Source organism: Diadema setosum, chromosome 10 (assembly GCF_964275005.1).
Source record: "Diadema setosum chromosome 10, eeDiaSeto1, whole genome shotgun sequence".
Lineage (NCBI taxonomy): Eukaryota > Metazoa > Echinodermata > Echinoidea > Diadematoida > Diadematidae > Diadema > Diadema setosum.
Window position 1 is genome coordinate 11107419 of NC_092694.1, and position 27030 is coordinate 11134448.

A 27030-nucleotide genomic window follows, 5' to 3' on the forward strand; every position below is an offset into this window, starting at 1 on the left:
TGCATGATTACAATTTGGGGTTGAGTGAGAACCCTACAAGTGCTAAGAAAGTTGCAGCATATACAAGTGAACACTGAGTAGGGCCTACAGTTTGGACATCCCTTTTCAATACAATAGATTCACTATTTCTAATATTTCTAAAAGAAAAAAAGCAAAACATCTCAGAAAATATTTGTACCAATGGAACATTGTAATGAAATGAAATGACATGAAATATTGCAATATTCCAATATCTTGTGTTAAGGCTTTTTCCTACCAGTGGTCTGGTAGCTTATGGGATAAATGTTGACAAAGCTACATGTACAAGTGTACACAGTTTTATTTTTCTTCTACAAAAGAAACCTAGCTTCACCCATTGTTATTACCTCACTATTGTGAGGTATCCATTTTTACTCGTGTTGAGTTGAAAAGGCGGTAGAGGATAAGTCTTGGCATCCTGGGATGCATTTACTGGGTGGGACTGGAACCCAGAGTCCCGTGTTTTGAGAGTCTAGAGCCCTTTACCACCACGGGTGCTGCCACTGCTCCCACAGGCACTCCCGGTTTGGACATCACTCAATATGAGAGAACGGGCCTTTCAGGAAGTCTGCCCTCTCTTGATGAATAACGGACAGGAAGGAGGCTTGTCGGGGATAACTCTCTGTTGGGATGGTCAGTTTACCAGGCATGGTGCAATGAGCAAGTAGTGTCTCGCCACTGTTGATGTCATATAAAGAATCCATTCAGACGGAGACTGGTGGTTGCAGAAAAACCATCATCAGCTATGGTGGGAAAAGAAATGAAGAGGTGGTGGAATTTTATGGTGTGCAAAATGTTCTTTCTACTTCTCATAATAATAATAATAATAATAATAATAATAATGATGATGATGATGATGATGATGATGATGATGATGATGATGATGATGATAATAATAATGATAATAATAATAATAATAATGATAATACTAATAATTATCTTTATCTTTGCCATCTTCATTGTCATCATCATTATTATTTCTAGTTTCAATAGTGAACTTGATTTATTTTGAAAGTATATATTTAGTCTTACGGAAACATAACATTCATCTTATTCACCAATTGCTAAACAATTTTACTATTTCACAAGTTTTCAATGAATAAGAGAACCTTATTTGTCCCAGATGTTTAGCCAAGATTTAGTATTTTTGAATCATGATAGCACTGTGACACTAAAACCGATATTTGCTACTTTCCTAGTAATACTCCTTTCATCGTACTCATCTAGAACACCTGGAAGCAGTAAAATGTGATATTGAAATGGTCAATTTGTGTTGTAGTACATGATAATGTCAAATTTTTGCTAAGATTTCCAATGATTTGATGGCTGAATGTGACTGCACTCATGTAAAGTAGGTCTTAATGTTTCCTTTCATTGACAATTACAAGGCAACAGAGTGGCTAGCATTGAAGGCATAATTTACCATTCGCAGATGAAGTAAAAACCCTGCTTTAGTGCGTCAAACTAGTTCTAAAATGTGAGTTAGAGATAGAAACAACCATTGTAAAAATTTGAATTATTACAATTGATGCTAAGTATTGTTAAATATATAAAATGTAAACAACGGTTATAATAAAAGTGATTCCAGATTAAACCGTCTATACAGTTATGGTTTATTGAGAAAAATAGTGATATCTCCGTATATTTTCAGTTTTATTGCAAAATTTGTAAATGACAGGATGTTTTGTGATACAACTGACCTACAAATATGCATCAAATATGATATCTTAAACATTTTTTTAATCACTGCTCCCAATGGTAAACAGGACCTTTAATGTGTAACTGGGTATACTGGTTGCTGAGATGCCACTTGTTACTTTTCTTTTGTAGTATTTTGTACTTTCTTTTTTCTTTGCCAAAATCACTGCAGGTTTCATGGAAGTACTGTTTTCTCAAATTGCATTACCACACATTTCTTTTTCAGGAAGGTAAAAGTACTGTATTTTTCACTGAAAGTATGCATTTGAAGTCCTGAGAATACTGCATTGCTTTTTACAAGGTTGGCGCCCCTGTAGAGTGACTGATAGATTGCTAAGATGTGTTCAAACTCATAATGCTCTATCTCAGTTTATTGTTGTACATTTTTGAGAGCAAAGAAAAATCTGATTATCTAGTCGGGGAATTCCTCCTCCTCCACTTTCTCTAGCCTCTTTCTGTCAATATTGCTGAAAATGACTTGTGATCAATTGATTTTGTGAAAGCTTATTGATCTGGAGACTTATGGAAGTATTTATTCCTGTGTTTTTGTATACATACAGACCGCTTTGGAGTCAACCACCGCCTGTCCAGTTTCTGCCAGAGAGGGGGCCCTTCGGTGGCCACTAGAATTCAACCATCACGGCGCCCATAACAAAGATGGACCCAGACAATGAGGCAGAGAGGCCGGTGAGTGCAAGAAGGTCCTTACTGTTTTTAACTGCAACTTTTCTTTACCCTTTCAGCTCAGTATATTTACAGGAAATGTTTTGCTACACTCCGTCTTTTTTTTTTTTTTTTTTTTTTTTTTGGGGGGGGGGGTTAGTATTTTGCTGTTGTTGCCTTTTGCCTGCTTGCTTGCTTGCCTTTGGTGTGTGTATGTTTGTTTGTTTGTTTGTTTATGTTTGTCTCTTGACCGCTTTCAAGCATTGGATATGCGAGTGAAAAGATGATGTTTCGTTGCCATGGTAATTCAAACTTGGATTTACTGAGACTTGCTGTGTGTTGCTGATTGTCGTACGGTGTAGTTTCATAGATAAGGAAGCAAATGGTAAAAACTGAGTGTGCTCTTGTACACGTACAATCCAATATTTGTTTTTTTTTTTTTTTTTTTTTTGAGTGAAATGAAAGCTCTTAATAATAATCACCAGACATTAGATAAGAAAATTTCAGAGTATGCATTTAGGGAATTGCAACATATGCATTGACAGATTTTTGGTCTGGTTTTTGGTTTGGTTTGGTTTATTTCTGCATTTGAACAAAATACAAATTCAACAGAAATTCCATAAATACAAATGATGACAAATGCAAAGATTGAAAATTTTGACCAAAGCGTCACACAAATCGAAAAAACATAGGCAGTAGTATTATACAATAGACATATACTACAGGAAATGTCACTAAGATAAGTATATGGTAAATATTTTTTTTTTTCCAGTAAATGAGAGAGATAACTGAGCACTTTGACTGTGATAGGCCAATAATTGCTATTTGCTTCTAGATTTCAGAGCAGTCTCATGCTCTTATTCTCTTTCATTTTCCCTCACAATATTGTATGAATTAATGTTTGAATTTTTCCTTTGAAAAGATCAAATTGTACTGGTGTTTAATAGCATCTAATTGCTAAACTGATATTTTCTTGTGTGCCAAAAAATATTTTCTAAACATACATTGTTATCTACCTACCTATACGTGTCCTGCTTGTTGCACATGAAATTTTATGATTAAAAGAAAACGACACAGTATTGCTATCTACTGTATAATATTTCACCCGCATTTTTTATCTTTTTTTTTTCACCCACGGGAGTCATCTGTGCATGTACACACACACACACACACACACACACACACACACACACACACACACACACGTGCGCACACACACACACACAGACACACACGCACACACACAGACACATCTCCCACGAGGTCACAGTGTGACCCAGATGTGTGTGAGCTCAGTCATGCCTGTGGACTGTGGTTAAACTCCTGTGAATTCAACATGGGGAGACTGTGCTTCCTAGCCGTCACTGGGTTAGACGCCTGCAGTCGAGACGCCCGAGGGCAAAATGCGGCGAAATATCCTCCCGGCTTATCTGCGAGTGCACCAGCAGTCTTTTAGAGACTCGGAAAATAACTTCGGATAAAAATGAGTGCCGGAAATATGGTAGCACTGTTCCTAGTAATGTCCTGCATGAGCCTGTGCTGTCCGTGTACATGATGACAAAAAAAAAAAGAAAAAAAAAAAAAAGCAAGAAACAAAATACAGTATCCTTATCAGGTTTAGAAATAATGCATAATTTAGCTGTCCTCTAATAGTTTTTAGCATTTTTATGACATGTTTTAAAGAGGAAAAAAATCTATGTTAATAAATCACCTGTTGCAACTGTACCTCAGAGAAGTTTTTCCTTGGGGAAAACAAACAAATTGGAAAAGAAGAAGTGGGGGAACGAAAATAACACAGGTACGCAGAACAAGGAAGTTCAGAGAGTATATGTGGTTCTCAGTGTTTTCTTGTGTGATTAATTGACCGCCTTGTCCCTCCGTGCCCGCTGCGACTCGTGCCTGCCATTGATAACATGACGCCCGTAGCCCTTCCGCGAGTTTACGGAAGCTAGACCTCGTCTGGGGGTGAAGCGCAAGTGGCTAAATATTCTTGGGGTGAGCAATCAATGCTGCCGGGAAAAAAGTCTGCAAGGATAACTTTTTCGGAGAGAGAGACAGAGAGAATAGAAACCTATTTTTGAAATGTAGAATTCACCAATTTTAATATTTTCCCCCTGAGAAACTTTTTTCTGCCGCCCTATTCTCGGTATATGATTTGAGTATGTTCTTGTGCATCCTCGTTGATTCGTAAGTTCTGTCTGTGCCCTAGTATTTGAGAAAAATTAGAATGATTAAAATTTTGTATCAAAAACAAATGGAGTGCTGCGCAAAACCTAGATTGCACAGAGTTGCAATTTTTCTTTAATACTCTCTAAACTTTTGCAAATCAAAAATTTTTGTTCATGTGTCTGACTTCTATCACAAATTTTCATTGATCTGCTTCTCCCAGTATTCTGATGTCAAGCAAAACAACATAGTATGATGGACTAACCCTTTAAGAGTCCCATGTCTTATTCAAATATAACAATATGTACAATATTCAAAGTGTGTGTAAATAGTAATATTCATAGTAATGATAATAATTTGCACATATATCATATGTCATAATCTAAAAGATTCTCTATGCACTTTACATAATTGTGTGTGTATGTGTGTGTGTTTGTGAGAGAGAGAGAGAGAGTGAGGCACATTATCAAAGTCAAATAGTTTTAATCTTATTTCTACATAAAGTAATACGAAGTGAAATACATAATGCTTACATGAGTGCAGAATTTGTAAAGGAATTTCCGAGACAGACAAGGATTTCGAGTCACATTATGCTACAGAACGTCATTTGTTTTTCTTAGTGAAACAGAATCATCATGATGCTTGAAATCATTAGGGCCGCAGAATATTCAGACAGACGCATTCCTAGTGTTACAATGTCATTCCCTTTGTGAGATCATCACATTCACTGGAGTGTCTGCCTGCCTTTCATGTGTCTTACAAAGGACTCAGAGACAGAGGGTGTTACTCCTCCTGTTATGCATTTACACACAAAAGCCAAGAAATCTTTTCTATACTAATTGAAGTAAAAGACATGTCGGCGTGAAGGAGTTGAAAAACACATAGATAGATGGATGGATAGATTGGTATATAGATAGATAAATAGATCGATAGGTGGATAGATAGGTCTATTATATGTAGAAAGATAAGTGCATAGCTTGATAGATGGATAGATAGGTGTATAGATAGATGAATGAGTAGATCAATGTATAGATAGATAGATGGATAGATAGGTGTATAGATAGATAGATAGGTAAGTTTATAGACATATAGATGGATAGATTTTTCATGCTCGGTCGGGTAAGATGAATTTCACATGTTTTTAATTCTGCGGAATCAAGACATCAATTTCTGGAACATATGGCAAGCAAGAATACTTGCGTGCTTTCATTTTAGCACTAGTTTCTGGTTGCATGAAATGTGTGAAGATTTCCACGTTGTGCAAATTTCCACTTTTACAGTAGAGAAAAAGAAAACAAAAACAAAATGAGGTTGTGAGAGACTTGATGTGAGTTTGTGTTCACCACTATCTGTGGTGAGAAAGAAAAATATGTGAATGAATAGGTAAAGAAATATAGAACAGAATAAGCAACAGGTGATCGCTAAGGTATATTGATGACACAAACTAGCAACAGACGTGATACTTGTGTTTGTTCACCGCTGTCTGCTGTGAGAGACAAGATGTAATGTGAGTGAATGTATCAAAAGCACTGAATGTGTGTGTGTGTGTGTGTGTGTTAGAAAGCTAAGAAGATAGGTGGAAGGGAGTGGGGGGGGGGGGGGGATAGAAGGAGAGAAAAAGGAGGTGGGAAGCTAGAGTACGGATCAGGAGTCGGAAGATATGAATGACATGAGATAATGGCGAACATGATACCAGTTTACGTTCACCTGCCGTAAGAGAAGAGGGAAATATGAATGAATTGAAGGAGATGAGAATGACTTCTGACTGTCTGTCTGTCTGTCTGTCTGTCTGTGTGTGAGAGAGAGAGAGATAGAAAAAAGAATAGGTGTAATGAGGCAGGAGATATGGATGACATGACAAAATGATGGACATAAAACCTGTCTGAATTCATCACTACCCGCAAAATGAGAACAGAAAAAAATGTGGATGAATGGAAAGAGAAGTGAGTGGATTGAGTGAGAGATTAAAAAAAAAAGAGATTCTAAGAGGGAGATACTGACATACGGAAAGACAGAGAGGAAGATAAAGAGGTTGAGATATAAAGAAATATATAGAGAGAGAAAAGGAGGAGGGGGGGGGGGGAGATGGTGAAAGCGGGGGTAGTATAGACATCGTTGTGTAGAGCAGGGGCTCTCCGGGCTGGGTGAAACAGAATCTGAATGTATTCCGGTCTTGCGCCGACCGGAGCGCGCCGGCTTTGATCACCGTGTGGCGATGCTGTCACCACTGGTCCCCCGCTCGCGTTTCTCCCGCCCCGGGCCTTGTGGGGGTCATGTTCGTGCCAATGATATCCTACTTTCTTGGCCTCCCCTTCCCATTCTCGTGGTCACGAACATAAACCATATTTTATTATATCTTTTTCAACCTTGATTCCTCTCTCACCAAAACATAGTAAGATATATATATATATATATTATATATATATATATATATATATATATGAGTATGAGTGTGTGTGTTTATATTCACCTTGATTTTTTTCTGTTTGAGGAAGATGATACATATAATCAAAGGGACATTTGCAATGTTGATGCAGATCCAAAATATAAGTTAATATCTACATATTATATTATACCATAATTATCCTGTTCAGGACTTTGTTGGCATTGAAGAACATTTAATATAGATTGAGCCACAGCGTGGTGAATGACTGAGGTATATATTCTAACTTCCAAATTATGATATTTGACCTTGGAAGACTCTCACATCCCACTGTTCCCACATTTCTGCTGGTCTGACCTCAAGTTTGACAATGATTGAATGCTTCTTCCTGCAAATAGTAAAGGCAAAGAATTAGCACTGTGAATTTTATTTCTAGTGAGTCATATGTTTTGTTGTTTTTGAATGTAGTCAAAAGTAGGAAAAACAAATGACAAGAAGAAAATAGAATGGGAAAGAAATGAAGCGTTTGGTTGCAAAAACCGATAAGTCCATATTTGCCAAATTGAGGTATTTGCGATTAAAGGTCAAGAAAAATAAAGAGAATAATAAGAAAATTTTTGCTTCTTTTGACCATAACTTCAAAAATGTACCTTTGTATGTAGTGACCAATGTATCATTTAAAAGGTATTATTTTGTACTTTATGACAGACATCATACCTCAAAATCTTCAAAAATGGACTTATCGGTTTTTGCAAACTCTTCAAACACTTGTCCCCCCCCCCCCGAATAAAAAGTCGAGTGTGTGCGCCCGTGATTTTTTATCATGGCTGCTACTAGAACACTGATCAATTCAGTGCTTGTTTGCGTCGATGTAGGGCAATTTTGTCAATCAGTTGCAATGAAAACATCACGACGGAAGAACTTCATAAATTTGAATAAAAAAATAATCCATTTCTGCATTTGATCATATAATCCCCTGATTTTTGGTTATCATTCCTGTTACTTGTGACTTGAGATCTGTGAAAAAGTAAAAGGAATATAATATTAGATTTTCTGCATCAGCTAGATTTTGATTGAAGGACTTCATACACTTATTTTCAAACGACTTCGTTAAAACTGATCTTCCAAAATGCAAAAACTCGGCAGCATGAGAGATGATCTTCGCAAAGTTATCACATTATACTTTCATAATCAGTTCCACCATGGGCTGATGTTTTCTTGCGAAATAAAGCAGCCCCAAAGTGGTTTTCCTTTAGGTTGAATTTTGATTTTGTGTTTCGATGGAGCCTTCAGCAGAACCTGATCACCTACCTCCAAGAGAGTTATGTCGTTAGATAGTCATTTTATGAGGCCTCCATCCATTTCAAGCTTAATCGCTTATGATGGTGGTCTCCTGCATTCAATTATCTCTGTTGTTTACTGAAAAATACTGTATATTTTATTTCATGTTTCTGTGTATCTACATTGCTCAATGCAATCACCTATGTGAATCTATTTATGTACTGTTATCGATTTATTTCACTGCACTTGTTATTCTTTGTCTTTGTACTTTTTGAAGTTTGCATTCAAATTGCATCTGATTGAATGCAGAAATAAAAGCAAACAAACAAACAAACAAACAAGAACTTCTCGAAATTTGTACTGTGCAGCACAATTATGAATTAATTGTACCCTCAGATCTGCCCCTCTTTCTATTACATGTTTAATACTCCCTCAGCTTTGGTAGATCTAATGAGTGAAGTATGGAAAAGTCTTCATATTTTTTTTTTCCAGTTATGTCAAAGTAATAGAACATGACATCAGGAAAAGTTAGAGAATTTTTTGTTGGAATCGGACATCCTAAAGTTGAGATGTCAAGTCGTTGGGAAATTTGAGAACTTCCTGACCCAAGATTGCGCAGGTTTTGTCAAAGAAATGACATTTGTGCATGCAAAGTCAGACATTGTCGATGCTAAGCCATAGTGAGTCCCTAGCTTTATGCCTTGTAACTTAGACCCCATTCACAGGGAAAGTTATCACAGCTATCTATCTGCATTTTTAATCTCTCTGGATCTCTTGTGCTAAAGTCTGTGCTATATCTCTTGATGTCATCTGAACTGCGGTTGTCCGTGGCAATGCTCTCTTCCTCCAGTTCAAGGGATGGGTGCAATTAGCATTTATCGTTCATTAGAAAAGATTCAAACTGTTTGGTTCCCTAAAAGTTTCCCGGGGGGGGGGGGGGGGTGGGAAGAGGGTGATGAAATGCTGGCCACCAATGCAATGCTATGGCAATGAGTAATCAAATTGTGGTCCTTTTTATTTCATCCTCCGCTAGAAACAATGTCACAAATGATGCGACATAGTCAGAAGAGTAGGCGAGGGGGAGTGATATTGGTCAATTACTAATCCCGTTGGCTCTGCGGATCAGCGCGGGGTGTTCGAGTGACTGTGGTGGTCCCTCTTCAGGCGGCTTTGCCCTAATCTCAGTTTGGGAAGTGAAGATGCTGTTTTCTCCTGGAGTTATCTGGCCCGTGCGTAGAGTAAATGTGGATGCGGGGAAACCCAAGTGGTCGGAGCCCCGCCGAAATGCAAATGGGAGGCGGAATTCAAGGCATCCAGCTTGCTGGGAGATTTTCGGGGATGAGATTTAGTTTTGGAGAAGATTTGCTCCGTGTTCTCGTGGAATCTCACTTGGTTATAATCCCAGCTTTCACGCTAATCCCGGACGCAGTGTCATGCTTATTTCCACGGAACTCAATCCCTTCATTGAAACCTGTCGCTGTCTAATCTCGGTCGTATTTTGCGGATTAGGATTCTTCTCTCGATTTACGTGCATGTCTTCGCAAAACCCCGGCAAGACCAACCTATCATGAAAGTCACAAATAGCTTTGTGTTACTTCAGTGCATAACTACCAACCCTATTTCTAATACCTTTTAAAGTCACTGTGACATATAAGGAGAGAAGAGAAGCAAAGAACGAAACCACATTCACAACAACAACAAAGGCAATTTAAACCCTAAAGACAGTTGAAGTTGTTCTAAGTGATTCTTGGAATAAGTGGACAGGGAAAGTCCTTTACTACTACCTGCATGGATGGCTGATACGCTTGTTATTACTTTCGGGTTTGAAATGTTTTGAAAAGCAAAATATCAACAAGGAGCTATTCCTGTTGGGTTACCGATACTTTGTGTTCTGGAAATGTCTTGGATAAGTGTATCGTGGATATAGTACATCACAGTGAGATGGTTTGGAGCATTATCATATTTTGTACACATGGCAAGTGGTCTTGCTGAAATGTGATAGTATGCAAAGCAGTGCTGCCACAGATGTGCTGGTAGGTTCGACCCTTGACCTCGGTCAATGGACCAATCAGAATGCAGGAAGACCCCACCCTGCCTAAAGCATGCCAAGGTATTCCCAGATAGCGTCACGTTTTATTAATGTTCTCCGGCGTATCCTGTTAAGAACTTACAAGGGTAGATTACATTAATATGTAGTCTGTGTGGGAGTATATTTTTGCTCGGCGGTTGTAGCGGTGCGTGTGTGTTCCGCTGCATCATAAAACATTAGGACTTCGGGTTTTTGTTTTATGGGGTGATAGCGATACGGCACTGGGGCGAAAGCGACACCGGAGAACGGATGAAAGAGGATCCTTCGGGTTTTGGGAGAAAAAAAGGGGAACGTGAGAGAGGAGGTGTGAAATCGTATCGCCGCTGTTGCCACGGCGAAAACTAATAGCAGCCTAGCGACGCCAAGCTTTCTCCCTGGATTCAGCGACTCTTGTTCCAGAATTAGGAAGAAGCAATAAACTTTCCCCCAGAAAAGTCATTTCCTTTGTATTTTTTCCCTTCCTTCAGAGGAGTACCATGTGAGAGATTCTCCTAGGTGAACATTCGATCTTTAAAGAAAAAAAGAGAAAAAAGAAAGGAAGAAGCGGAGAGAGAAAAGTGAGGAGGAAAAAGACTTTGTGTGTGAATTTTGCCCTGGATGATTATATCGCTGGCTCGCCAATGATGTCATCGGTGACTAGCTGGGGAGAGGGAGAGGCGCTAAGCGCTGCTGCTACCGGCAAAGATGACTACAGCCTCTGGACTGGAGTTCAGATGCCACTTGGTCCGGCAGCTACTGAGGTAAGGTATCCTCAAATGGTCAAAAATTAACCAAACCTTTTTTTTTTTTTTTTTTTTTTTTTTGGTGTTGAATAAATCTCCCAACCTCACCCTCATTAAAGTATGACATATATGTATAATGTGATCCTGATAATGGCAATGTATCATCAAGGACAGATCACATAGCTTGTTGGTGTCATATTGCAGTATGTATACTTACCATGATTATTTACTCATTTTACTACTTTATGTATTATATTTTGCTACATATTATTGATATCTGCAGTTTCTTCTGTAATTTTCATTTTGCTGAAAATGTGTTCCTGTTGCAGTGCTGATTTAGCTTTATCACTTTCTAGCAGCAATGAACTGGCTGTGAAGAATCGTTTAACCATTGTAAGATCAGGGTCATGTTGCATAAAAAGATGCAATCAAACATAAATAAGAAAATCAATCATAACTCAGGTATCAGCCAATTGGAATCGAGTATTCAGACACTTATGTTTGATTTTTAACTTATGCAACAGGGCCCAGATTTGTTGTTAGAAAATGAATTCATTGTAACATGCAAGGCTCAAACTCCCCATTCCTACCAAGCCCCTACCAGAAAGCAAAAAAGAAAAAGAAAAGAAAAAAAAAAAAGAAGAAACAATCAAATAACAAACCCAAAACAGAACAGGCAAAAAACAAACAAACAAACAACAAAATAACAACAAGCATACAAAGAGGAATTCAGAAAGAAAGGAAAGGTGTTATACATAGGTTAAAACTAGTCTAAGATTTATGCAGTGGGTGTTCAGTGAACATAGAGAAAGAAAAACATGGCAGGGTCCTTGCTAAGATATCCAGGCAAAGAAAAGAGTAACATTTTTTTTTTTGATGTCACTTTAAAGATGTCAAAGGGAACAGGCTACAGGGAGTTGTTTTGCAACTGTTTCCTATGGGTTACCTTTGCTGGTTATTGCAGAACCCCACACCAGTCCCACACAAACTCCTGTACATGGAAGTTGTACTTATTGACCGATGAAATGAAAAGGAGAAGAAACAAACAAACAAAATGAAATGAAGTAACCTTATCCATCATTGTCAACCACTATGACACAAAAGTAGATAGTTTGAGAGTTCTAGGACAAAACTTTACTTGGACAATTACCCCAGACTCTTCCCTGACCCAAACTAACACTTACTGTAGTCCTTACTCTAGCCCTATCACTTACCGGTAGTGAGCAGAGGGGTAATTGTCTTGATACAAGTGTGAGGTATGGCACTTACAGGGGCACTCCTGACAATATATACAATTTCACATCAGGTAGTAGGCCTACTGAAGTTGATAGTGGCATGAACAGATTTGTGGAGTTTATCGTACATGGTCCATGAGCAAATAAACCAATACTCTAAAAAGAAAAGAAAGTTACCAAAATATACTACACTGAACAAGGATGATGAAATAGAAGGCTCACACATTTCACTAATGGAGCAATACAATTCCATTACAATACCACTTGTTTCTAACAAGTCTACCTGTGTAGAAAGTGTCTTGGATGCTTCTTACTTTGTTCTGCTTCCTTGAACACTCAACCATGCATTCCTTTGTGAAGATGCTGTGTCATTGTCCTTGTTCATTGTGATTTGTTCTGAATTTTGAAATATTCTTATTCCCCATCCCAATCCTTGATACCTTCTGAAAACTCTATACCAAGTATAAACCAATATATGTGACTGTGCATCACAAAAAGAACAAAGAGTCGCACGCACTGATTTTGTGTGAGGACTGAAAATAGGTGAAAAGGGTCAATTTGGTCATTCTTGACTTTTTTATATTTTCTAAAAGAGCAAGTCTTCTTCTACATTATGCTAAAATTTGGTATCATAAAATGTGCAACAAAGTGCATTTTTAGCAGTTTATTTCTTTATTTATTTTTAGAATAGTGTGATTACGTGTGTCTTTAGAGTCCCCCTTTCATTTCTTTAAACACCCTTTACACACTCTTCACTTTCAACTCTAATAACTTGAGAAAAGATGATGCTATCACTTTGAAAGTTGGCATTTATCATGGACAGAATGTGTTGATAGAGCATGCTCAATTTCAGCTTAATCTGATAATCCCTTCATTGTGGTTAAACTGGTGATTTTCATCCTGTTTTTTGTCCCATTCATTGCACTGGTAGCACAGCTTGGTGAAGATTAAGCGCTTGAATAGGCCCTGTGCTTCAGAGCCTCTTTTCTCAGTTCACACTTTTCTGGAGTGTGTGCATTCTTTCCAATATTTAGATAGGTTAGGAGAGTCCATTTGATTTGAGTTATACATCATTTTAAAGCTTGAAGTCTGCTCTTTCAGAATATGCTCTTAACTAAAAATCCATATCTGGCAACTTTTTGTTTGTTTTGTGGTGCAGGGTCACATATAGATGTTTATTATGAAATAGAAAAGTCTAAATATCATCCGGAGGTCTCCTTTAACTGAGAAAAGTAGCTATATGACAGTGACTGAAATGTAGGCTAACTGTGATGATGAAATGTATATGAATGCACATCAATGAAGATGTAATGAAGATTATAACATATAAAGTCATATGATACAGGAATACGAGCGACAATGAAGAACATCAAATTAGCAGCTGTAGAAAAAGAGAGAATGAGATCTTGACAGATTGTGACGGTCGTCACAATCATAATCTTTTTATTTCTGATAGCAGTGAGTGCATCATTAAAGAAACACACACATACATACACACACATGGAATGGTTACTGTATAAGCTGTTATTTATGCAAGGGTTTAATTTTCACAATTTTTTTTCGCAAATCATTGCTGTACCGCGAATTTAACAACATGCCAAAATGTCACAATACGCTTGGGTAATATTGCACTTACAATGGCCTTAGCAGTAAATAGCAAAGACAGCATCTTTCAAAACTGTCGGTGTCCTCATTCGTGAAAAATATCTGTATGCGAAAATAGTAGCTTATACAATACACTGTGTAATTTTTTTAAATTTTTTTTAAATGTGTTTTATTGGAATAAAAAACAAATCAATACATACATGAACATGTAAATAAGAACAATCATCGGGAAAAAGAGAGATATAAAAAAAGGAAAAAAAAAGAATTACACTGTGTAATATTTGGTATGATAGTGCTTTTGGGCAGACTACAAAATGCTTTTTTCCACCTCTGCCCTTTTTGTTTTGAAGACGATATGATGTTGAATATTTGTAGCATTCCAGTGAGAATGTTGATCTTAAACAAGACTTTTCACATTTTGCAACCTGATGCCAGTGTTTATTGAACAAACTGGAAACATATATTTTTCTATTGAAGACTTGGGCCATTGTAGAATGTACATGCCATTCATCAACACTGTCTGTCATTCTGAAAAATAAAACAAAACAAAAAAGCACCTCTTTAAAATGTGACTTTGGTTTTGGTAGATTTTGTGATTTGAGAGATCTTGGGGTTTGTAAATCATCAATCCTGTTGTGTTTCAGTTAAAAAAAAACACAAAAAACAACAAAACAAAACAAAAAACATGCACCCCAAAGTGTATCACTTTCATTCTGTAAGTATTGATCAAATACATGTAGTTAAGTTTTAATCAGTGTAGATCCACCCCCTTCAATACATACTCATGCGGCACACACACACACATAAACACACCAATACAACACAGTGGGAACTTTGTTATTTTGGGAGGTTCTTTTCAGCCTTGGGAGTAATAGAATTGAACTGCCCACAGTCAAGCATATGAAACTTCTGCACATGTCCCAGTCTTGAAACATATTCCATGACAATCACTGAGCTATGTCTGGCCGGCCAAATACGAATATCCCGTTGTTGGTGCAAACTCGAAACTACCTAGGCCGCGTGTGCAATATCCTGGAGTTCAAAGAGCAGCAATGCAGTCATTCACTTGAACTTCTTTGAATACTATCATTGCTGAATATAATGAATGCTAGTGATATATGTATACATGCAAATAAAGACAATTTTTTTCCTCTAAATGATGCATATACTAGTAACCTGCCCATGTTTCATTTCTTGCTTGGCAATTAAAGAATACCGCATAGTTGTTTTGAGAGCTGTCGGTTTGAATGGATGCACTCATGTCGAGGAGTGGCTGGCCTCCTAAGGTGGCAGTGCGTGCAGGTGTAGATGGGCCATAATGGGTTAAGCCTTGCCTGACGTAGCATCTACACATGTCTGTACGTGCATCTGTGATCTACAATTCATGCATAGGCAGGAAAAAAAACTTCAAGAGTTGTAAAACAAGAGAATGCAAAGCTGCTTAAATCACTGCAATTATCAGAATTTTACCTTTTATAGTTTCGAGATAATCCCCACCAGGTTCCTACAGCCAATAGGTTAGAAAATGATCTTGCCTCATGGAAAATTCTTGTTATGATTTCTGCATATTCGTTTTTGATAATACTGTACATGTGTAGACAAAACATTTGATGAAGAATTTTAGAGTAGAATACAAATACCTAAACCATGTAGAATATGCCATGCAAATATTTCTGCTATATAGTACTGTTGCCACTACTGCCTCCTCTACTACTACTGCTACTACTACTACTACTACCACTACTACTACTACTACCACTACCACTACTACTACTACTACTACTACTACTACTACTACTAGTAGTAGTAGTAGTACTACTACTACTAGTACTGCTACTATGCTACTATTTCTACTTTTACTTACTACTGCTATTACTACTACTACCACTATACAACATCTACTACTACTACTTCTGCTATTGCTGCTGCTACTACTACCACTTCTACTACTACTACTACTACCACTACTACTACAACTACTACTACTACTACTACTACTACTACTACTACTACTACTACTACTACTACTACTACTACTACTACTACTGTACTACTACTACTACTTCTACTATTACTGCTGCTGCTGCTGCTGCTACTACTACTACTACTACTGCCCTTACTACTACTACTACTATTACTACTACCATTAGTACTACTATTACTACTACTACTACTACTCACAAATTCTATAGATTTAGAAATTTAAGAATATGCAACAAGATGAATTGTTTTGGTTTGTTGTTTTTATTCCAAATGAATGCTCCCATGCATTGTCTGCCACTCGTGTCCTGAAGTCTTTTCATCCGGAAATGGCTGAACCGAAACTTCAGAAATGTGTAGATTTTGAACAGATCATTTGACTTTTACTCAAACTTCACTGACATGTTCTACTAAATGCTGCTGCATTTTCTCATTCCACTTCATATGTTTGTGTTTCATTCTCCTTTAAAGAGCATCATGGAGAAGGAAGAAGTAGAAAACCAGCAAAATGTGAGGGCAATTGGCGGTGGTGTAGGAGCATGGCAGTTTAGTTTTATGCCTGATGCCTACGTGCCTCGTGTCAAGTGGTGTTCGGCTGTTTTCACACGTACCGAGAGGCGTATTTTGAATCTGGATTCTAATGATATATCACCAGAATCATGATTCAAATGATGCATTTTAACCATGTGAACGCAAATCGCAATCGCGGAGGGCGATTTGAATCGTAGACTGTAATCCCAATCGTGGTTCAAATGACAGTCTGGAGGTGTCTTCCATCATGATTCTTCAGAATTACGGACTGAAACCATTGTGTGCATGGATTGACCTCCAAATCGCATTTACTTTTTTGACAGAGCTTACGGTGGGTGACCTTTCAACCACTTATGCAGAAAAATCACGCTCCTTAAATGCTCCCACTGCAGTCAAAGTGCGCACTACTTACCGCTCAAGAGTGATTGATGGGAGCTCGGAAAGAAGACACACCTCCCCTCCTCACTCTGAAGTACAAAACTGTAGAATTCATAAAGCCTTCCTTGTTCATGCGTATGGACGATAATCACAATTGTAATCGTAATTGTAATTCAGCATTGCAGTTATGTTTCTCAACCAGTGTGAAAATGGCCTTGGACAGCTTGCGAGTATGTAGTAAAGTATAAGGAACGCATGAGTTTCACAATGCACTCACATTCGTGAATCTAATGCTGTGTGTGGTGTGATGTAGTGAAGCAGGATAGGGCCATTTTCATGATGTACCATGAGTAATAGCAGATGTTTCTCTCTTATTATTTACAAGTTTATGTACTGCCTTGAAAATAGCCCAGTGTAATGTGTACTGAATTCCACGAATGCACACTATTGAAAACCAAAAAAAGAAGATTATGATCACAGCTATCTTGCTGAGAGTTACTCAGTATTTGTGTTTTCTGCTGCTACAGTGTAATTAACTAATGGTTGTGTCAACATCAGCAATAATTCATTGATGTGGAAAAGCCCTCTGTCTCTTGAACACTCAATCATTTCCCAGTTATTCTTCAGTGATAGAATTACATACTTTTCAAGACAAAGCTACATTGTATTATGTAGTATGAGACACTAATCCCAAATAGCTCATTTACAAAGAAAGATGTAAAAAATTGTTACCTAAGAAAATGTCAGCCATATGTACTTGATATAGACCCATGGATTCTTTTGATCTTAGTAATAACCTATGATTAGAATATATCAAACAATCTTCATATGCACAATGATTCATCAAATGAAATCATATATTGTGTAGATTTCAGTTCACTGAGGGGAATATGTGTAAATAATGTGTAAATATTTTCTATTTCTATTTTAAGGTAGGTTATTTCATAAGTTCCCCTTTCCATTTTTATGTTTTTTTTCTTCTCTTTTTTTTGTATACAAATGTGATTACATTTTACCTTTGCAAGTGATATGAAAGCATGTGAAGAAAATTGATAGTTGTGACTCTTATGGAAAAAAACCCCATTATTTATGGCCAACCAATATTGAAAATCTTCAACTTCTTTAATACTTGTGTAAGTTTGCTTACATATTTGTAACTTGGGTGTCATTACTCTGATGAATGGTCTTTAAGGACACATTCACCTTTGTATACATGTGAATTGAGTGAATGCAACAATATTAGTAGAACACATCAGTGAAAGTTTGGGGAAAATTGGACAATCTGTTCAAAAGTTATGAATTTTAAAGTATCTGCGCAGTCACTGCTGGATGAGAAGACTACTACAGTATATGATGTCACCAGCATAGAACAGTGTAAGAAAATATAAGGAGAATTTCACAAAATTTCAATTAAAAAAAATGCATTCCCTTGATTTGTCACTTATGTATGTAAAGGGTAGTATTATTTCCCCTACCTTCTGACAGAGGCAATTCAAATGCTCTATATGTGAGAAAAGTGAAAATGTCTTAAATTCTCTTTATATTTTCTTTATATCATTCTACACGTATGAGATCATAAGCTGTAGTAGTCTTCTCATCCAGCAATGGTGACACTGAAACTTCAACAATTTGTAATTTTTGAATGGATTGTCTGATTTTTCTCAAACTTTCATGCACTGATGTGTTCTATAATTGCTGCATTCTCTCAATTCACATTTATATGAAGGTGAACTTGTCCTCTTTAGTAAGTACTATCCTGTGTGTTTACCCTCACGGTATGTGCAAGTGTGATATCCTTGTTTCGTAGAATCTCTCTTATTATACATGGACATTGTACAGTCAGCGCTTAGTTTAGCGCACTAAGGTGGTAAGACACCCCAAGAAGTGACCGATCGAGTGCCTGATGACGGCCTTTAAAGGGACTGTACAGTACTGGTTGAGGTTGGGATTCATGTTTTGAACATTCCTAAGTGAGATAATGAAAAACCTCTTATGAAATATGAAAGGGCATGTAATGTTAAGAAGGATTCAACGTTTATTTGATGAAAATTGGTTTTCAAATGGCTGAGATATCCAAAAAAGTGCTAATAATAAAAGGCGACATGCCACAACTTTATTAGGATCTCTCTGTTTCACCTTGTTTTTGGATATCTCAGCCATTTCAAAACCAATTTTCATCGAATAAACTTTTGATACCCCCTTAGAACTGCATGCTCTTTGACATCTCATAGAGTGGTTTCTGAATATCTCGCAAAATGTTAAAAGCTAAATCCTCACCTTGACCAGAACTGTACACACCCTTTAACACAGAGACGAATGCCTAAGTGGGCACTTAAGGCTTTCTGCAGGTGGTCTAAACTCGTACGATCTAGAAAAGAGCCAGAAAGTTTCTAAGGACCTCAAATGCACAAACATATGCCAGAAAACACTTGAGACTTTTTGCAGGCAGTCCATGAACATGCCGGAAAAAAAAGAGAAAAATATGGCAATTTTTGGTGCAGAAGAAAGGCCTGATGCAGAGATGCCAGCTGATACTTCCTGGAGTATTTTGAACTGTTTTTTTTTTTGCCAAAAGTTTTGAAGGTTTCATGGAAAATACTTTTAGTTTTTCCAAATCGTATTACCACGCATGTCTATCACAGGGATGGTAAATAATACTGTTTTTCCCATGAAAAAAATAATGCCTTTTCAGCCATCATAATGCTGCAATGTAACGCTGTGAACAAGGTTGCCATCCCTGCTAGTAAGTGCAGTTCAAGGATCCTCGGAGTTGCTCCCTTCTGCTTCTGGAGTGTGAAATACAATGACAATTCTCAAGACACACAGAAATGAGTTTGTTTGCTTGTTCTTCTTCGCCTCCTCCCCCATACCAGCATATTCACAAACTGGGTTGATTGTCCTCATGCGCCTTTCTGGCCTTGTCTGACCCTCTCTAGCTCAGCCGGGGCAGGCCCTCCACAACAATACAGAGTCAGAAGATAAACTTTTAAAGGACAAGTTCACTTTCATTAACATAAGGATTGAGAGAATGCAGCAATATTAGTAGAACACATCCGTGAAAGTTTGAGGAAAATTGGACAATTGATGCAAAAGTTATGAATTTTTAAAATATTTGCGTTGGAACTGCTGGATGAGGAGACTACTAAGGTTCGTGATGTCATATGAGTACAACAGTAAAAAGAAAATGTAAAGAAAATTGAACATATTTTCACTTTTTTCGCATAATAAAAGAGCGCTTGACTTGTCTCTTTCTAAAGGCAATGGGAATAATTACCCATAACATATGTCAGTAACGAGTCAAGGGAATGTATACTTTTTTCAAAAGATGAAATTTTGTGAAATTCTCTTTATATTTTCCTTATATTGTTGTACGCATGTGACATCATATACTGCAGTAGTCTTCTCATCCAGCAGTGACTGCACAAAAACTTCAAAAATTCATAACTTTTGAACGGATTGTCCGATTTTCCTCAAACTTTCAATGATGTGTTCTACTAATAATGCTACATTCTCTCAATCCTTATGTTAATGAAGGTGAACTTGTCCTTTAAGCTCTCTATACCCTTGAGTTGGTCAAATGTTGAAGACTGTTGTTGCCTCCGTAAGCTCTCACATAGATACTGAAAACATCTATCTATACATCCCACAAACAATATCTCCTATATGAGGGGCTATGTTTTCAGTTTTATTACCTCAGCTAATAAAGAAGGTCACTGTAAATCCGGAATTTTTTGTGTGCATGAAAATGCAAGCAAAAGTTCTTGTCTACCCTATGCATTGAGTGCCTGTGGCAATTCCCAAAAATTTCATGCTGCAGAAAAGGCAGTTGGCTTAAATTTGCGAAAGTTTCATACTGCAAATGTTTCTTGTTCTAAGGTATATGTATGAAATTATATTTTTTCTTTTTCTTTTTTTTTGCTGGTGTTGATTTGTTTGCCTTTTTGTTTGTATGTCTGTTTGCACTATTATTCAACAAGTTTATCACAGATTTGGATGACATTTTTAGAAAAGCTTGAGAAGGAGACAAAGAGCTGATGATTTAATTTTGGTAGTGATCCAGATCACCATGTGGACCCGGGATAATTATTATTTTTTTTGGGGGGATGGATTCTTTATCAATGCAAAATATAACCATTTTCAGAATATCATGCATGCATAACTTCACACTAAATAGCAAGATTACTTAACATCACCATCACTCTCTTGTGCACTATATCATGGTGATAACTATTAATTTATATTTATAACAATACAATCACATTATGGGTGGACATAGCTGTTTGATGGAGGTCTTCACTCTCTGAGTGCTGTTCTAGTCAAAGATTAATGCAATACTTTGTCAGTGGTGTGGTATGGCCTTCATATAAAAATGGGAAACACCAAAGAAAATATGTTACAGTGTTACTCAAATTCATGAAATCAGTTGCAATGTTGCAGTGTTGGTATGAACAATAGGATGTTGATTTTGCCGGAATCATACATGTTACATCTTTCTTGCACTCTGTTGACAAGATCACCTTATCATCCAGATGTTTAGCTCTGTGCTCTGTATCGTAGGGACGTCTCTTTGAAAACTTGAAACTACAAAATTCTTTAAGAAGTTGTTTTTTTAGGCAGAGTCTAATTGGTGTGAATACTGGTTCAGAATTGATCAAGAGTGGTGTCAGACTTGTGCCCGAAATACTAGTATTTGATTTTTATTTCTTCTCGACTGGCAATATTTTGGGACTTTCAAACAGTGACAAATCCAAGCATCTATAAAGGCAAATCACTTGAGCGTGCGCCATCAAATAGAATGATCCATGGTTTATTTTATTAAATTTTGTGTATATATTCATTCATTTACTTCTTTTGGTGGGTGGGGGATAACATATATTTTTGATGTTGAACAGTAAGGGAAGGAATACCATGGATCAGTATTTCTCTTTAGAGGTCTGATGATCATGATCATAGGGTTGAGACTTAATACTGTCTTGTCTGTCCCTGCATTTCTGTGCCCTCATAAAACATTAGTAACAATTGATTACTGTCATAATATAATATGGCTATCTTTTGCAGATTTTCAGGGAGAGTGGAATATAACCACACTCCACCCATGTCTATAAAATGTCAATGACACTTATTTCTGACAATATGTTCCTATAGTCTGCTTGGTACAATAAGTTCCTGTACTGTGTAGTACATGTATATTTTGATGACATCACATTGTAGGCATATGTACTATTTTGTATGCAACAGACTTTTGTTCCAGTGTGTCACAACCTAACTAGTGAAGTAAGCAGTACATCTGATATTTTCAGTTTTTAATGTGACATTTGCTTGAGAAGTAAAAATGATCAGCTATCACTAGTGTAAGACCCAAGTACAGCTGCACGAGTGTGTAGACTGACAGTGTGGTGATGGCAGAATACATAAAGGTAATCACATAATTAAATAATAATTTGGCTTTCTGTGTGGGCATGTAAAACATATAGAGATTTCTCATACAATTGGCTACCCCAGCAGTTGATACTCAGGTGGCCAACTTATTTCTTCAGGTATTTGGTGTCGTGATGAGAAAACAATTCGCAAATGGTACAGATCACGAGCATCACTCAATCATGGTTTGTTATAACTTTGCAGTGACTAGAATAATTAGACCCTTTGAGATATTAGGTTAATCACTGAATGTCCAAGAATGGCACCATACCTGTATATCTTGATATGTCCACCCCGAAAGAAATGTTGTGTGAAGAACGCACATTTGCCTGGCTCCACTTCAAGTCTAAGCCATATTTTGAGATTAAGAGACTTTCAGTTTCTTGAGAGGAACAAATCTCAGTTCTCCTCAAGGTTTTATGACAATGCTTATAGGACAAGTTCACCTTCATAGACATGTGGGTTGAGTGAATGCAGCAATATTAGTAGAACATATCAGTGAAAGTTTGAGGAAAATCGGACAATCTGTTCAAAAGTTATGAATTTTTGAAGTTTCTGTTCAGTCATGGCTGGATGAAAAGACCACTATTTTTGTTGCATAACAAAAGAACACTCGACTTCTCTCTTTCAGAAGGCAGGGGGAATAATATCACCCTTCACATACGTCAGTAACAAGTCGAAGAAATTTGCACTTTATTCAAAAAGTAAAGTTTTGTGAAATTCTCTTTTTATTTACCTTATATCATTGTACGCATGTGACATCACACACTGTAGTAGTCTTCTTATCCAGATACTTAAAAAATTCATAACTTTTGAACGGATCGTCTGATTTTCCTCAAACTTTCACTGATGTGTTCTACTAATATTGCTGCATTCTCTCAATCCTTATGTATATGAAGGTGGACTTGTCCTTTAACAAATAAGTATGTTTATCAAGCAGACAATATTTATGACTTCATCCTCTTTGTTAGCTGTTGTTAAAACAAGCTGCACCTCAAGTAACTAACACCTTACTAAAAAAATATATTTCTTCACTGAAAAATCCATGGACATTTATACAGTGGCGGAGTAAAAGCCTTCTTGCCTTCCATCGTCCTGCCACCGCTAATAAATGTGTTCTGCTGCCCTCTATTGTGAGAAGTGTACGACTCACTGTCACCATCTGGCCGATCTCCTTTCCTCCTTTGAAATGCTGAGCCCAATGTTGTAGCCTGAAAATGTGTGCTCTTAGAAATTGAAATGGCTTCAAGAAAATCTCCACCTTTTTGACGTTTTGTTCAATTTTTTTTTATTCAACAAAGAAATCAAGCAGTAGAAAACTAACAATACCAATGGTATTATTATTGTACACAATATACTCTTTTACACCACATTTGCCCTCTCTTCATAAATAAAAAAAGTTGCAAGTATGGAAATTTATGTTATTTAGTGTAATAATGACAATACGTCTGAAGTTAATTCTTTGACTGTTTTAGATCTTTGGTTGTGGATTTAATATGCAATTTCACTGCAAGTGAAAATTTTCACTTTTATGCAGAATTGCCTTTTTAGCACTAATTATTCATAACTTTGTGATATATATATGATGCACCACGCGCTACCCCGGGGTATCGTAGTAACCCGGGGTACCACGTTGTGTAGCGCCATCTCATGTTCACTCGAGTACAACCGCAGAGTTACTGCGTTACGTATGCGCACTGTACTGACCCGTGGTACGGTGCGATACTCAGTATAGCGCTTCATGCACTGACTACACGCACTATTATAATAGCCCGCTAGCTGTGCCAAAGTTACGATCTCGTAGACGTAGTTTCGATCCCGTAATTTTGTAAGCTTTGTGCACTTTGTGCCGAACAAAATATCCTTTCGCAATTAGGATCAAGCTGCAAAAATGCCAGCAGGTGATGGGGGCTATGCCGCACTGAAAGGAAAGGGCTGGAAAAGAAGGAAAATTTCCAGAGAGGAGAGGCTGGAAAACGCGAGGCTTCGCACCACTCGGAAGTTGGGGAAGGAAGGGGCCGCCGATGTTCTGGAGGTGTTTCAGAAGGCCAGTGACGCTGGGGATAAGAACAATGGCCATAATTGAATGTTGAAGAATTAATCACACACAAAAAAATTAATTTCCCACTTTTTGGTAACCCAGGGTACAGCCCTAAAAAAAAATAAATAAATCAACAAAATGGCCGATTTTTTTCTGGTACCCCAGGGTACCATTTATGTCATCATATGCCAAAGCCAGGATGCAATGCACTCTTTGACAGAGCATTTGCTGCTTTGTTTTGGTGTACAGAGCAGTGCATGCTAAGAGCATGCTGCCAGCATTGTGAAAAGAAATATACAGGTCTTTCAATATACCTCAAGTTTCTTAACCTTTAACATGGACCTAAATCGTAGGGCTGTTTGAAAATACTGCGTTTCATTTAGTTTATAGTATCGGACTGAATGTATAGCCTATATATGTCACAGAAACATTGCCATATTCTTACTGTCTCTGATTTGATCACTTTTAGTATTATTCTTGTATAATTGTTGTATTCTAATCTCAAATTTGTCCAAGGTTCAGTGAGCAGAAGTGAAAAAGATATCCAGAATAATGATCGTAAAAGCTAAGGTCTCCATCTGTGGAAAGAAGGGATAAACAGATTAAAGACAGACTTTTACATTGCATGTGGCTGAATTTAAGAATATTATCATATTCTGCTGACTGCTGTATGATGGTACCCAAATGGATGAAGTAAAAAAATAAAAATAAAACAGTCATGCATACAAAAGGTTGCAGACTTCCTCCGTAACTACCAGAACATCTGCAAACACCAAAATGGCCTGTGCTGATGCTACACTCTACAGAAAATAGTGGGTATCAGAGAACCACATATAATTTGCACTATTTTATTGCATTTAACATTAATCTTTGAATATATTTGTCTGTAAAGCTTCGTTTATGTGAAGTATTGCAGACAGTCATACCATGTGGAATCATGGAACTCAGATTTCCTGTATCGTTTTAATCATTCTGTGATTTATTATTATTATGTTTTTAAGAAACTGGAAGGATTTTGAAGCAGTGCCCTTAACCCATTGGAGACTAGTCCCAAGTATACTCATGCAGGTGTCTGTGGGAAATGCATGTTATGGCAAAATCAGTCCGTCCTCAGTGGGTTTAATAAGATACAAACCCATCATCTTCGCATTTTATGCTCGAGTCACAGTTTGGCTAAGTATCTATTTTCAGGCTGAGACAGTCAGGTGTGAAAGAAAATGAACATGGAGGGGGAAGGGAGGATGGGGGGGGGGGGGAGGATGGGTGGATGGGCTTGCACACCTTCTGGTAGATGCCCCCCTGCCCTGGGTGCATTGCTCCTGTAGGTAAATTCCAGGTGAGTTTAAAGAAGTGCACAGCCTGTGTACAATGGCAGATCTCAAAAAGCAATTTACGCGCAATTTAGTGGTATCGGTAATGCCAAGCCAAATGTACATAACCTGATTTTCGCCAGTACCTGCACTCCCGCTTAAATTTGCAGCAGGAATCCCTCCTTTTCCTTTTTTTTTTTTAAAGAGGCAGAAGTAGGTCGAGAAGTTGAGTCTTGGTCTGCGGATATTGTTCCCAGGGGTGAGGGATATTGGTTAAATATTATGCTGATGAGAGAAAGAGAGATCGAGGGAGAGAGAGAGACAAGTTATAGAGTAAGAGAAATATATTATTTATGAAAGATAAAATGTAAGACGAAATCTGTGGGAAAATAAGTGAAGTCTATGCAGGAAGACAAAACTTGCAACTGCTTGGGATGCAAAAAACAAGTATTTTTTAAAAGTATTAAAGGTCATCATCAATTAGAGAAGATGTACATCTTTTCAATGACACCGTACTTATATTAAAGAAGGGATATTTTTTGAAGGTGTTATTGAAATTATCACTTATGTTTTAATTATTTTCTTTGTTTTTCAGCAGCTTTAGTCTCAAATATCTTGAGTTGATAAAAATGGATATATTGGTTTTTGCTTTTAAGTGCTTCATAATTGCTTCTTGTTGCAATGACATTGAATTATGTGGAGAAAAATATTTCCCCTGCTTCTATAAAGAGTCATCGTCGCCCTACTTGAGGGGACAAAAAATTAACCTTGTTCTCCAGTGCTGCCAATTCTAAAAGTTATGTTAAGGTCCAGATAACTTTAAAAGAATACTCTAGTTACAAGTTCTGATGCATACGGTTGATAGGCTCCTCATGTACTGCTATCTCTGACTGACGTAGCAATAAGTGCGATTCACACCAATGTGGGTTAGCAGGACACAAATCTTGGTAAGATATGCATCGTGATCCAAATTTCGAGAGTTTTTGCCAGTGTGGACTGAAAATCTCACTAAAAATAGTGCGGTCAGCATTGTGATCCAAATCCAAAGAAATCTTGCAGTTACCTCGGAGTTATCAAGATAATTTGAGAAATAGTTCAATAATTTGCATCACAGTGAATGTGTGAATGCTAGAGCAAACAATCTCAAGATTTTTGATCCTGTCATTCAAAACACACCTCACAACAAACAGCACACAAACACAAGGGCAAGGGTTACCATTTTAGTAGATTTCGAGCATGCTCAGTTTGGCTGACAAATTATTGCAATGGGCAATTAGCAGGATACATTAATGGGTGCAGAAATTCTTGGTATTGGATCGCAGTCGACATCCCCCTATCAATTTTTGTCAGTGTAAATGATACTCTGGCCTTGCGAGCCAGCTGCTTATTCTGTGTGGAGTCAAGGGGAACAATGAAAACAGAGTAGAGGTAACATGATAAAGGTCTCACACCTGTAGATTATTCTCCATAGACACAGATGTTTAAAAAAATACATAAAGGACAAAACAGATT

At 37.4% G+C, this 27030-nt stretch overlaps 1 protein-coding gene across 1 annotated transcript in view; it reads left to right on the forward strand.

Moving 5' to 3' along the window:
- The first annotated feature begins 2275 nt into the window (after window positions 1–2275).
- Window positions 2276–27030, forward strand: part of LOC140234361 (protein phosphatase EYA1-like) — a 414338-nt gene continuing 389583 nt past the window's right edge. The window contains exon 1 of the mRNA XM_072314419.1: window positions 2276–2403. Within this exon, the coding sequence (XP_072170520.1) occupies window positions 2374–2403 (30 nt within the window). The 5' untranslated portion in view covers window positions 2276–2373. The remainder of the gene's footprint in view (window positions 2404–27030) is intronic.